We start from the raw sequence: 14,392 nt of genomic DNA, 5'->3' as shown, positions 1-14,392 counted from the left end.
CCTGTCCTTCACCATCTCCCAGAGTTTCACAGACTCCCATTGAGTCAGTGATGCTAACCATCTCATCTTCTGCCACTCCCCATCTTTCCCAGCAGCAGAGTCTTTACCAACGAGTTATCTCTTCTCATCAGGTGGCCAAAGTATTTGAGCTTCAACTTCAACATCCATGAATCACCTATATGTACACCTATATCCCCTCTTTTTATGGATTTCCTTCCCATTTAGGTCACCACAGAGCACTGAGTAGAGTTACCTGAGCCATATAATAGGTTTTCATTAGTTATCTGTATTATCAGTTCAGTTCAGTAGCTCAGTCATGTCCGACTTTGCGACCCCATGAATCACAGCACGCCAGGCCTCACTGTCCATCACCAACTCCCAGAGTTCACTCAGACTCACATCCATCGAGTCAGTGATGCCATCCAGCCATCTCATCCTCTGTCTTCCCCTTCTCCTCCTGCCCCCAATCCCTCCCAGTCAGAGTCTTTTCCAATGAGTCAACTCTTCGCATGAGGTGGCCAAAGTACTGGAGTCTCAGCTTTAGCATCATTCCTTCCAAAGAAATCCCAGGGCTGATCTCCTTCAGAATGGACTGGTTGGATCTCCTTGCAGTCCAAGGGACTCTCAAGAGTCTTCTCCAACACCACAGTTCAAAAGCATCAATTCTTCGGCACTCAGCCTTCTTCACAGTCCAACTCTCACATCCATACATGACTACTGGAAAAACCATAGCCTTGACTAGACGGACCTTTGTTGGCAAAGTAACGTCTCTGCTTTTGAATATGCTATCTAGGTTGGTCATACTTTTCTTCCAAGGAGTAAGCGTCTTTTAATTTCATGGCTGCAGTCACCATCTGCAGTGATTTTGGAGCCCAAAAAAATAAAGTCTGACACTGTTTCTACTGTTTCTCCATCTATTTCCCATGAAGTGATGGGACCAAATGCCATGATATTCATTTTCTGAATGTTGAGCTTTAAGCCAACTTTTTCACTCTATTCTTTCACTTTCATCAAGAGGATTTTTAGTTCCTCTTCACTTTCTGCCATAAGGGTGGTGCCATCTGCATATCTGAGGTTATTGATATTTCTCCCGGCAATCTTGATTCCAGCTTGTGCTTCTTCCAGCCCAGCATTTCTCATGATGTACTCTGCATAGAAGTTAAATATACATAGTAGCATATATATGATCAAAAATAAACAAATGACCTAATTAACTTAAAAGCTTTTGTACAGCAAAGGAAACAATAAATAAAATGAGAAGACAAGCCTCAGAATGGAAGAAAATATTTGTAACTGAAGCAACTGGCAAAGGATTAATTTCCAAAACATATAAACAACTCATGCAACTCAATAAAAAACAAAAACAAAAAATGGGCAGAAGAACCGACATAGACATTTCTCCACAAAGGGTTTTGATGCCCAGTTGCACAACTTAGGGCTTCCCAGGTGATGCTAGTGGTAAAGAACCCACCTGCCAATGCAGAAGATATAAGAGACACAGGTTCGATCCCTGGGTCAGGAAGATCCCTTGGAGAAGGGCATGGCAACCCACTCCAGTATTCTTGACTGGAGAGTCCCATGGACAGAGGAGCCTGGCGGGCTACAGTCCATGGGGTCACAAAGAGTCAGACAGGACCGAAGCAACTTAGCACAGGAGCATGCATTTACACAACTTAATGGGTTGTGTGCCCTTTCTCCCTTCCTCAGCTTTGGTGATTAAGACCTGGGAGTGATATCTCGACTCCATGCTCTGTGATGTCTGCGTGACCCATCTGAGAAGTTCTACTGCTAGAGGTTGGCCGCAGAGCCTCGAGGGAGCAGTCGGTGGAGTGCTGGGGCTTGAAGACCTGGAAGCCCCTGGGTCAGTCTTGCTTTGCCTAGTCCAGCTGCCCCTTGAGCAAGCATCAGTAAAGTGCAGATTTTAAATAAAATGTAACCATATGCTAAAGAACCCTGGGCTTCCCTGGTGGCTCAGTGGTAAAGAATCCACCTGCCAATGAAGAAGATAGAATAGACATAGGTTCGATCCCTGGGTCGGGAAGATCCCCTGGAGAAGGAAATGGCAACCCCCTCCAGTTTTCTTGCCTCGGAAATCCCATGGACAGAGGAGCCTGGTGGGCTACCATGCATGGAGTCTCAAATGAGTTGGACACGACTTTGAGACTAAACCACCACCACCAAAGAAACTTCTTTGCCCCGCCCCGCCCACCAATTCTATCTTAGTCTCTTCAACCTTTACCTTGGAAAGAGCAGCTGGAGTTGTTTTTGGCCCCATAATTTAAGGTCCACACCCTACACCGTGATGGCTCTAGGCCAAGGGGTCTTGTACTTGATCATGCACGACAATCACCTGGAGATCTGTGAAAACAGATTCCAGTTTTGGATTCAACGGGGCTGGGCAGGGCCCAGGAATCTGCATTTCCATGTTGCCAGGCGGTGAGATGCTGCTGCTCTGGGACCACGGCTTGAGGACCACGCGTCTGGGCCGCGAGGCATTGGGTCAGCACAACTTGGACTTGTAGAGTGTTTTTCATTTGCAACCGAGTTTTAGATGCATTATCTTGCTCATTCCTCCCAACAGCCCTGACAATATTATCAAGCCCAGTCGACAGAGGAGTAGACGGAGGTTTGCAGAGTCACACAGAGGAAGCCCCTGACAACACCGCACAGCCAGCCAGCCCTCCCTGGGCTTCCTGGCTGGGTGAACATCCTAGACGTCCACCAGGTCACCACACCCTGCTCCCCTTAGGTCCTGCTACTCTGGCGTGAATGAACCAGTCGCCTCCTTAAGGGGTCTATGCCTGTGCTTTGCCCTCTTCCCAAAGCAGCAGAGCACCGGGGTTGAGAGAACAGCTTTCTAGTTAGGAGAGGGTTTTAACTCTGTGGTCTGATGGTGCAACCTGTGGGATCTGGGACAAGTTTCGGAACACTCTGTAGTTTACAAAGGATGGGGACACCTTTGAGAAGATATTGCAGGTTGGGTGCTGGATCACCGCCAAATCCGATATCACAATAAAGTTGCTGCTGTTTAGCCACTATGTCATGTCCAGTTCTTGTGAATCCTATCTGTGGCCCGCCAGGCTCCTCGGTCCATGGGATTTTCCAGGCAAGAATACCAGAGTGGGTTGCCATTTCCTTCTCTAGGAGGGGATCTTCCTGATGGAACGCACATCTCCTACATTGGCAGGCGATTTCCTTACCTCTGAGCCATCAGGGAAGCCCATCACAATAAAGGGACTCAAATAGTTCAGGTTTCCCACTGTTTATAAAATTATGCTTATCTTATAATCTATTGGGAGAAGGCAATGGCACCCCACTCCAGTACTCTTGCCTGGAAAATCCCATGGACAGAGGAGCCTGGTAGGCTGCTGTCCATGAGGTCGCTAAGAGTTGGACACGACTGAGCGACTTCACTTTCACTTTTCACTTTCATGCATTGGAGAAGGAAATGGCAACCCACTCCAGTGTTCTTGCCTGGAGAATCCCAGGGACGGGGGAGCCTGGTGGGCTGCCGTCTACAGGGTCGCACAGAGTCGAGCACAACTGAAGCGACTTAGCAGCAGCAGCAGCAGCAGTATAATTTATTAAGTGTGGAATAGCATGATCTTAAGAAAAAAAGTAATGTATATGTGTGAGTGTGTGTGTGCTCAATCGCTTCAGTCGTGTCCAACTGTGTGTGACTCTGTGGACTGTGGCCCAGCAGGCTCCTCTGTCCATGGGATTCTCCAGGCAAGAATACTGGAGTGGGTTGCCATGCCTTCCTCCAGGGGCTCTTCCCGACCCAGGGATCGAACTAGCATCTCTTGCATCTCCTGCACTGGCTGGTGGGTCCTTTACCACTAGCGCCACCTGCGAAGCCCAAAGTATATACCTCAATTTAATTTAAAAAATATTTTATTGCTAAAAAATGCTAACCTTCATTTGCGTCTTTTTGCTGAGGGAGGGTTTAGAATATTTTAAGAACCAAAATGTGATACAGAGACACAAACAGAGAAAATGCTGCTGGAAAAAATTGTGCTGCTAGACTTGTTTGTTGTGGGGCACAAACTTTCAATTTGTAAAAAGTGCAGTATCTGTGAAATGCAGTACAAGGAGGTATGCTTGCAGTTTTTTCTTTTTCATTTATCTTCTCATTTGACAGGCGGTGATCACTCTGGTATATATAGGTGTTGAACTATAATGCTGTACTCCTGAAATATATAATTAATTAATTATAATAAACCATAGTGTTTTAAGGGCTTCTCATGTGGCGCTAGTGGTAAAGAACCCGCCTGCCAATGCAAGAGACGTTAAGAGACGCTGGCTTGATCCCTAGGTTGGGACGATCCCCTGGAGTACGGCGTGGCAACCCATTCCAGTATTCTTGCCTGGAGAATCCCATGGACAGAGGAACCAGGAGGGTCCAAGGGGTTGCAAAGAGTTGGACACAACTTGAAGCTACTTAGCACACAGTGGTTTAAAACAATTAAAAAAACACAAACTCCCTTAATCGCCTCTCATTGCCTACAGGTTGGAATCTGAGATTCTTGGTAAGGCATTAAAAGCTCTGTAAGACCTAGCCTGTCCCCTTCTCTAAATCCCCCCCAGGATAAAGCTGTTTTTTTCAGGTATTTTGAGCATGACGGCTGGCACCCTCTAGGCACTCAGGTATGCATGTCTCCGTGAACAAAGCTCTGTGTTGCAAACATGCTATGCTCTTCCTTCCTTCGTTTATTTCTGAATTGCCCTTCTTTTTTTTTTTTATACATTTAATTTCTTCTATTTTCAAAGAAGCCTAAATGAACCTCCTGAATGACTCCCAGGTTTATTCATCCAATAAACATTTATTGGCTGCATCCATGTGCCAGGAATTGTACAAGATGCCAGGGCTACAGTGGGCACGGTGGAGCCCATCAGAATTAGATGTTCTGCCGGGAGCAGCAGCTATGTTTATGGTAGCCCTTAACCTTGGCAAGCGGTCCCTGCCAGACTGCTGATAAACTCTGAGCTGAGAGCATAGCTTTTTCAGTTCTATGCGTGCGCAGGGGCTGAGCCATGACTATTTTACATCAAGCCTGACACTTTTTTGATATACTGCCGCCCTTTCTCTCCAGTCCTCTGTGCTGTTAGGCTGTTCTCATGATCTACTCTTCCTGTACAGTGGCCTGAGACACGGGGCAAGGCACATCTTCCCTGTAGTTGCTGCTTAGTCGCCAAGTTGTGTCTGACTCTTTGAGACCCCATGGACTGTAGTCCATCAGGCTCCTCTGTCCGTGGGATTTCTCAGGCAAAAACACTGGAGTGGGTTGCCATTTCCTTCTCCTGGGGATCTTCCTGACCCTGGGATTGAACCTGTGTCTCCTGCATTGCAGGCGGATTCTTTACCACTGAACTTCCAGGGAAGCCCATCTTCCCTAGAGTATATGAACAAAGAGGACTTCGCCACTTAATGTTTAAAGTGTGTTAAAGACACACTTAAGGTTTTCTCACCCAGATTGAGATAAGCTGGGAGTCTGACCTCGGAGTAAGTGGGGTGTAGTCGTTTTATCTTTTCCCTTTTCCCGACAATCAATAGCAAATACCCAGTGTATTTTCAGAAGCACGTGTTTGGGAAGTGAGGATCTCTATCAACAGGCCCTTTCAGATTTCCATGTGAATGTGAGTTCCAATGGGCTTCCCAGGTGATGCTAGTGGTCAAGAACCGGCTGCCCATGCAGGACTTAGGAGAGGCAGGTTTGACCCCTGGGTGGGAAAGATCCCCTGGAGGAGGGCATGGCAACCCACTGCAGAGCCTGGAGGGCTACAGTCCATGGGGTCGCAGAGAGTCGGACACGACTGATGTGACTTCACACAGCACAGGGGGCTGCAACGCAGACCCTCCTGGTTCAGTGGCTTAGAACCGAGGGCATGTGCAGTCTGCGCTGACTGATCCAAGTTGACGGGCAACTCTGCTTCCCAGAGGCATTCAGAGACCTGGGTTTCTTCCCCACCCCAGGCTCTGCCATCCAGCGAGCCCTGTGCATTCACCTGCCTGGCTAGGGCAAAGGTACACCTCCAGGTTCCAGCTGGTGGGAAGCGGAGAGCTGGAGACCCTGATGACGCACAGCCCTCAGCTTCCAGCTCCTGGTGAGATTCGTCATTTGGCCCCATGTATTCATAACAGCAAGAAGGGCCCGGGAAAGCAGTCCTCCTTGAGGCAGGCAGGTGCCCAGCTACAACTCTGCTTAGCCACAGAAGATGCTGGTGGACAGCAAGCACTACTGAGCAAAAGTCTTCTCTTCCTTCCATTTTATAGAAGCAGGGTGGAACTTCATTATAAAGTTATTTTAAGACCCCCAATAGGAAAAAAGTTCAGATTTCCATCAAAATGCTACAGAACTGTATTTAAGAACTGAAATAAACATGAGAGATCATTCGGTTATCAGACGACTTGCCCCCAGCAGCTGCTGTTTCACTGACTTGTTTAGTGTCAGTCCCCCTAGGAGAGCAGGGACGTTTTTCATTGCTGGTCCCAGCAGCAAGAGCAGTTCCTGACACATAGGAAGTGTTAATGAGTGCACCTTGAGTTGCTCAGTCGTGTCCGACTCTTCGTGACCCCAGGCCAGGCTCCTCTGTCCATGGGACCCTCCAGGCAAAATGGAGTGGGTTGCCATTTCCTTCTCCAGGAACTGTTCATATGTCTTGGTTAAAAGAATAAATAGGTAGACGGAACTGAAACAGAGCAACATGTAGGGATTTTAAATTATTTGGGGCCTTTATATCTTTCTCCGCTGAGTTGGGCTCAGTGGTAAAGAATCTGCCTGCCAGTGCAGGAGACGCAGGAGATGTGGGTTCAATCCCTGGATCAGGAAGATCCCCTGAAGAAGGAAATGGCAGCCCACTCCAGTATTGTTGCCTGGGAAATCCCATGGACAGAGGAGCCTGGTGGGCTACGGTCCATGGGGTCGCAAGGAGTCAGGCATGACTTAGCAGCTGAGCACACAATGCTGTTGAGTTACCAGGGATGGTAGGAACATTTCTGATGGAACACTTTCTAATTATAACAAAATTCTTCCATGTATACCTATGGAATATAAAGTCTAAATGTACAAAGTACAAAGAAAATTTCGACAGGCCCTGAAAAAAGCTATGAGCCTGACTCATGTTGTGCCTTGTATTTTTTTTTTTTTTTAAAAGCCAAAGCACTGTGTTAAACCTGACTCCCAGATGTGAAAAGTACATGGTGTGCCATTCAAAACACCTGCAAAGCAAAGTACCTTAATTTGCTGAGATATTAAATGGTCTATGATCAAGATCCAGCCAATATCTCTCTCCAAAGGTAAGAAATCAAACATTTTTCTCCTATTAAAACCAAAAAAGAGTAATTCAAATTAGACAGTCCTGTCACTTGTGAATTGTAAGGAAATTCTTACAGAGTGGGAAATTCACTCCACCAAATATAGCAGTCAATATAATTAAAATAAATTCAGTGGCCGTTTTAAAAAAAGATTATAAAATTGAATTTATTGAGTTTCACACAAGATGCACTTATAAAATTAGTACTGAATGCCATTTTAACAGAGGAAATGAACATCAGTCCAAACTCCCAATATATTCTGCAAAAAAAAAAAAAAAATACTTCCCAAAATGACAGCATAGCTACAGAGTCATTCAAGCTGAACTGAAAGATACACCCACATCATATTTTTGCTCTGATCAGGACTTTGTTTGGCAAAGGTTTCCCCAAGCTATTCCCATTCCTCGTGGACACTGTTCCTTATGGTGGTGAAGAGAAGGTGGAAAAACAATAATAACACAATAATAAATCTAATATGGGCCTTCACTGAAACATACACAAAGCAATTTCAAGTCTTTCATTTTTAACTTAAAGTACTTCCTAGTTTCCCAAAAGCATTTCTGTATTATTTCCTTTTTCTTTCTTATGTGAACAATCATCTTCAGATTCCTTTAGCTTTAATGCAACATTAAAATTTGTTTTTATTTTTCAGAGAAACGAGTCAAAGCATTAAAGCCTACTTTATGTTTCACCCAGGAGATAAGACAAATGAGCTTGAATTTACCTTCTGCCATATCACATGCGGGGAATATCAGCACAAGAGCTGAACTTCAAATGAAAACATCAAAGGAAGTTAACAGTTAATGGCAACATCTGGACATTCTAAAATTAGACCCTGGAAAATCTTTATAAAAATGCAGAAAGGCTCCTCAAGATAAAATGTGGTGGAAAAGAACTTGTCCTGTGATGTGGGCCATAGACTGGTAATAAAACAGAAATGGAATCTTGATCTCAAATAAAACCAAGAAGCACCGTTTGGCTGCTCCCCACACAAGCCCCTGTCCACACCCAGACGGCCACCTGCACGCCCCAAACGTCTCCTTTCCTTTTCCCCACACAGCCTGCGCACCTCCAGAGCACAGATCCGGGCCAGGTGCGGGCACGCAGACAGACAGACAGACGGGCAGACCAACTCTTTCTGGGAGCCCGAGCAAGATGCCGCCCCACCCACACAAGGCTGACTTTAAAACTGGGACTTGAAAAACCCAGTTGAAGTTGATACCTTTGAATTTTGTCCTCTGATGGTTCCTCAGCCTGTTCAACACCAAACCTTTTTAACAGTAACAACTTAAGAAGCAATCGATTTGAAAGGGAAACCAGTTAACTCTACCTGAAAATGAATACTGCTCTGCTTTTCTCAGTATAAAAGTGCCTTTCTGTAGGGGAATTCCTATTTTATCCACTGCAATTACACAATACACAGTTCATGTTTGGCTGTGAAGAGTAAAGCTGAAAAATTAGGAAACATTTTCTGTGATGCAAACCTTCATTCATTCATATTTTTTAAATAAACTTGCTTAAGGGTTTGTTTTTCTTTCCCTCTATAAAATGCTACTATCCATCATGTCTCATTTAAGGTAGCTTTTTATTCTGATTAATTCAGATACATCTTCGAAGAGTATTCTGGTGGTAAGAACATTTATCTTAAGTTTAATTATCGTTTTCTTTTTTTTTTTTTAATGCTTTGGCAGATGAAGTTTGAAAACTGTGGGAACAGAATGAGGCTGGAAATGGGAGCGTCATGTGAGAACTCCACCGTCTCCAGCGCATCCTGACGCCGAGGAAGACTCGAGGTGGAATCCCACCCTCTGGAAGCACAGAGTGACGGAGCAGAGGGGGTGGTGGGGTCACTCCCGCGGGGCCCAAGGTGACTCTGCGGCTTCCCCAAGCAGGAGGGACCCTTCCTGAGCCATCCATCTGTCCAAGGGCTTGAGGCTGGAGGTCACTGCTGGCTGCCCCGTGTGACCTGACTTTCAGCCAGACCATGTCACCAGAAGAAGGACACTAAGATTTGCTTTCCGTCAATAAGTTAAGTTCTTAAATAAATATTTAAGTGCCGTTTTCAGCATCTGTCCGTCCAAGGGGCACCGCATCTGGGGCCCCGGGACTGCGTCTTTGGCACCCGGAGCTCCGGAATTCAGTCAATTCGGTTTCCACAAATTGTGAACCTGTCTACCTCTAACAGATCTTTCTTTGAGGACCTGTGTTTCAGTTCCGAGTTCTCCTGTGTTATGTCCTTCTCGTCGCCATCCGGGGTGGTCAGAAGCTGATCAGAGCTGCTCGTCACAAGCAGCGGGATCGCATTTTCCTTCTGATGAGTGGGCTGGCTGGTGACTGAGGCAGACAGGGTTTCTTCTGCGGAAAAACAGATCCGTTCAATTAGAAAAGGGTGTCCCGCCAGCCTACCATAACCACAAACTTTCCGATACAGTGGGACTGAAATAAAGTGTCAACTGTCCGTGCTTTCGGATAAAGCAAATCATAGCCTAATATTAACAGCATGCTGTATAAACCCTATAGCTTACAATGAAACTCAAGAGGCTATACTATTTCCGTTTTCTCATCCAAAATTGTATATGACAGTATAATGTGGACCATGGCCCACAAACAGCACTGTTAGCGGATGTGGGGAAAATCAGAACTCCTGTGTCACAGCATCTTCCTACACAAGCAGGTCCTAAGAAGACTGCTGCGGACCTGAAACACTGACTCCCACCCAGGACAGCAGGGCTGAGCAGACTCCAGACCACTCCGCCTCTCGTGCGTGGTCACGGTAGTTAGAGTCGGCATTTTACCTCTGAGAAGTTCAGATCGGAGATTAAAAACACACCAATGAACAAAACCCCAAACGGCCATGGGGATCCAGAGTCTGGGGGCCTGGACCCACCCATGTCTGAATCGTACATGCAGCCCTTACCTGAGCAGCGTCATCGGGCTAAGAGTGACACCCCACAAATGGTGCCTGGTTAAGACGGAGGATTGGACAGGCGCTGACACACACAGGGCCGCGATAGAGAGAGGAGCACGGTGCCGCACTCGGCACCCCTTCACCCTGTCTCAGCCCCACCCGCGGGCTCACCTCCTGCCCCTTTGCGGGCACACGCCGCACTCGGGCACTGACCCGTCTCTGCTCTGCCGCCTCACTGTGGACCCCGCAGGTCCCCTTCCTGACGAGCCCCTTCCCCGCCGCACCAGGTCCTACTCCTCGCACTTTGGGATTCAGTTCAGGCCTCACCAGCTCCGGGAAGGACCCCCTCCTCCCGTCCCCTCTATAACCCTACTGCTCTCCGATCTGGATCAGCCACTCTTGCTGTCTCCTCTGTCAGTCTGTGAGGTCCCAAAGCTTGATTTATTTACCTCTGTAGCTCCAGTGTCTCATATACCGCCTGGCACAGGCACGGAAGAGTAAATCATTTAAACTAAAAGTCATCTGAATAAATACTCATGTGGACGTGGAACTGCTGTCCACTGACAACAATTAAGCCCCAGTCATTCCTGCAAATCTTCCAGGCCAGAAATCCTGGGACCATCCTTAACTGCTCTCTCCAGGGCACGACCTCGCCAGCAAGCCCTGTGCTTCTGGTGATGCACCCGGAATCTGGTCTCCCACCGCTCCCACGGTGACCCGTGCGCCGAGCTGGGCGTTTTCCCGCTGGCCTCCACTCCTGGGCTCACCTTCCCGAGTCTATTTCCCACAGAGACTGAGAGTGACCCTGCATCCCGGCCCCCCTCTCTCCAACAGCCCCTTCCCACACAGCAGAAGCCGAGGTGCTCACGAGAGCCGCAGGAGCCCTGGGCGGCCTCTTGCCACCTCCCTCCCCCACCTAGTCCCTCTCCCCCGGGGTTGGGGCCCTCGGGCCCACCTCGTCCCTCTCCCCTGGGGTCGGGGCTCTCGGCACCCTCCACCCCCAGTCCCTCTCCCCCAGGGTCAGGGCTCTCAGACCCCCCAGTCCCTCTCCCCTGGGGTCGGGGCCCTCTGGCCTCCTCGGCTTTTGCTGTCCCTGCCCGAGGCCTCTGCATGTGCAGCCTGCACCCCAGCCCCTCACAGCTGGGGAGCCCCCACCCCACGTGTCCTCCCGCAAACCTGCTTCGCTCTCCCTGACGACACGGTGCATATCTACCCGCTCTTCCCCTGACCATCTTGTCTGCAGCCCAGCTATCCCTGGACCCGCAAGGTACCAGGCACCCAACGACCATCTACTGAACAAGGGACGAACAGAAAAAGTCTTGGAGCTCTTCCCCAGGGGTGCCTGCCATGAGATCTCAGCATAAACACTAAAAATCCACAGCTGAGCAAAGCAAAATCTGGTCTTGAAAGCGCTGCTCAACGGTGATTTTTTTTATCATGGAGAGTTCAGACAACTGATTCTTTAGGTAATGATTCACAGAGATGATAAACAGAGAGCCAAACCCACCTTGGGAGGGTTTACACTTGTTTTGTGATTTACTGGACGGTTTGCCGGGAGCGCTGGCCGGGGGAGGGTTAAACAACTTATCTTCCATTTTGGCTTCCTTCACGTACTGGCAGGATTTCCCCAGCAGGACAATGCTGTTCAGGACTTTCAGGGAGATCAACCTAAAATCGGAAAGAAACCACCATGTGCTGCTGGGGTCCGTCTTTGCACATGGGGCCCAGCCACCCCCAGCTCAGCTGGTGAGGAGGGGAGGTGCAGGGATGGAGGACCACCCGGGCGCCACAGGACCAGTTCTTCATGCAAACCCTGAGTTTCTGGAGGCTTCTTTACCCCAGGGAAGCATTTTTGAAAAAACTCCTTGGTTTTCATTATAAGAACAAATTATACTTAGAAGTCTTACCTGGTGCTAAATTGTCTAATATGTATTGTCTTACTACAAAACAAAGACATTTAGCAAACGCAGATGGAAACCAACAACAAAACTTAGAGCGCCCCTGCAGTGCAGAGCACGCGACATCCGGCATACGCGCCTGCGGTCACCTGTGCTCTGAACGGACACCTATTTGTACCTCTCGCTCTCCAGAAACGGGGTTTCTTTAAGAAGGCGGTGGGGGATTGGCGCTTACAGCCGGAGCAGAGACTCTGGGGGCTGAGCGTGTGGGTTCAAGTCCTGACTCCACTGCTCAGGACTGTGTGGATCTCAGTGAATTTCCTAACGAGTTAATCCATAAAGGGGTGATTTTGGTAAGATGCTTGGAAAAGTGCTGCTGCTGCTAAGTCACTTCAGTCGTGTCCGACTCTGTGCGACCCCATAGACAGCAGCCCACCAGGCTCCCCCGTTCCTGGTTCTCCAGGCAAGAACACTGGAGTGGGGTGCCATTGCCTCTCTGCAGAACAGCGCTGGGCACATGGAAATGCAACCAGCTCTGCTGTATGACCACACTGCTGTAAATGACAGCACGTCCGGAACATTCCCCGACCCACCAGTGCTCCTCACTGAGCTGACCGTGACGGCTCGCAAAGCCTCACTGTGCTGGCCATCATGTAACACAGCCCCCCGAAGCCTTCAATTTCGGGTTACTTAGGTTACTTCTAACATGCTGCTTCTATTATTACAGAAGTGGGATTTCTGGGCCAAAAGGTACATAATACTTTTAGGCATTTGAAATAAATCTGGCAAAAATTCTGAAAAAACAAAAAGAAAACTCTTCACATTGATATGTGTGTGTGTGTGTGTGTGTGTGTGCGTGCACGCACGCATGCACGTGTGCTCAGTGGTATCTGACTCTTTGTGATCCCATGGACTGTAGCTTCTCTGTCCATGGGATTTCCCCGGCAAGAATACTAGAGTGGGTTGCCGTTTCCTTCTTCAGGGGATCTTCCCAACCCAGGGATTGAACCCATTATTATCTCATGTATTACAGGCAGATTCTTTACTGTCTGACAAGGCCTAGAGTGTGCTTAATAATTAGTGTGGCAAACATAGTTGAAAAAAACATTTTTTAAAACACAGAACAACATCTGATTATAATGGCAAATTTATTCATAAAAGAAAACATGGGTGAAACTTAAGCCTTAAATAAGGAGGACTCTAAGTAAGTGATTTCATTAAAAGATTAAAATACAATCTAAAGTGCCATCAATACTTCTGCCAGATAGCATATTTAATTTAGCCAGAATTTAACTGAGTCACAAATACATCTGGGGACACATGCTGTCAAGGGAGATCCCAGGACAGTTGTGACCTGGTTGCTGTTAACTTCTACTACATTGTGCACTTATGTGTGTGTGTGTGTGTGTGTGTGTGTGTGTGTGAAGTCGCTTCAGTCGTGTCCGACTCTGTGCGACCCTAAGGACTGTGGCCCGCCAGGTTCCTCTGTCCATGGCATTCTCCAGGCAAGAATACTGCAGTGGATCATGCCCTCCTCCAGGGGAATCTTCCCAACTCAGGGATCAAACCTGCACCACTTTACGTCTCCTGCACTGGCAGGCAGGTTCTTTACCACCAGCGCCAGCTGGGAAGCCCTTTGCAGTTACGCTTTACTGTATAACCAAAAACATATTAAAGAACAGTTCATCTTACCCCAAATAGAAGAGGACAACGCAGGCATAAGACAGGATTCCTTGCACCTTAATTGAACTTGTCACCACTCTGATGAGCTAGCCAGAAACAAACCGAAACAACAAATCACATAAACAAAACACACAACCAGAGTTATGGGTTAATATGTAAAAGAAGGTTTCTCCACGCAACTTTAACACTCCGGGCACCTTCCTGTGGCCTCTGTCTAAACCCAAGAAAGCAGTTCTGGGACGTGTCGATTCACATCAGAACCTGGCTGCTTGTGGAACCTTTTATGGTAGATTTAGATTCTTTGGGCAAATCTAAAATGCCCGCTAATGCCAAATTCAACCGCTGACTCTAAAGTCAGACACTGCACCCAGCTCGTGACTAACATGTTTACCTGTACTTAACAGAGATGCAAATTAGTTAAGTTTAAAAATAAAAATTGTTGTGGAACATATAGACGGACTCATCTTGCTGCACGCGTCCGCACGGGGCTGGAAGCGCTTGGTGGCATCTCCCTCGTCCCTGCTTTTCCTGTCCTTTGTTCTCTGACTCTCTAAGAGCCCCGAGGACTTGCTGAGCGAGAGAGAAAGG

At 47.7% G+C, this 14,392-nt stretch overlaps 1 protein-coding gene across 1 annotated transcript in view; it reads right to left on the bottom strand.

Moving 5' to 3' along the window:
- Nucleotides 1-8,881: 8,881 nt before the first annotated feature.
- TAPT1 (transmembrane anterior posterior transformation 1) overlaps nt 8,882-14,392 on the bottom strand; it is a 59,534-nt gene continuing 54,023 nt past the window's right edge. The window contains exons 12-14 of the mRNA XM_025289659.3: nt 13,814-13,890; nt 11,731-11,891; nt 8,882-9,670 (exon numbers count right to left, since the gene is read on the bottom strand). Coding sequence (XP_025145444.3) covers nt 9,453-9,670; nt 11,731-11,891; nt 13,814-13,890 — 456 coding nt within the window. The 3' untranslated portion in view covers nt 8,882-9,452. The remainder of the gene's footprint in view (nt 9,671-11,730; nt 11,892-13,813; nt 13,891-14,392) is intronic.

Source organism: Bubalus bubalis, chromosome 7, assembly GCF_019923935.1.
Source record: "Bubalus bubalis isolate 160015118507 breed Murrah chromosome 7, NDDB_SH_1, whole genome shotgun sequence".
Taxonomy (NCBI): Eukaryota; Metazoa; Chordata; class Mammalia; order Artiodactyla; family Bovidae; genus Bubalus; species Bubalus bubalis.
The sequence above is the reverse complement of the archived record's forward strand: the minus strand, read 5'-3'. Positions and strand labels throughout refer to the sequence as shown.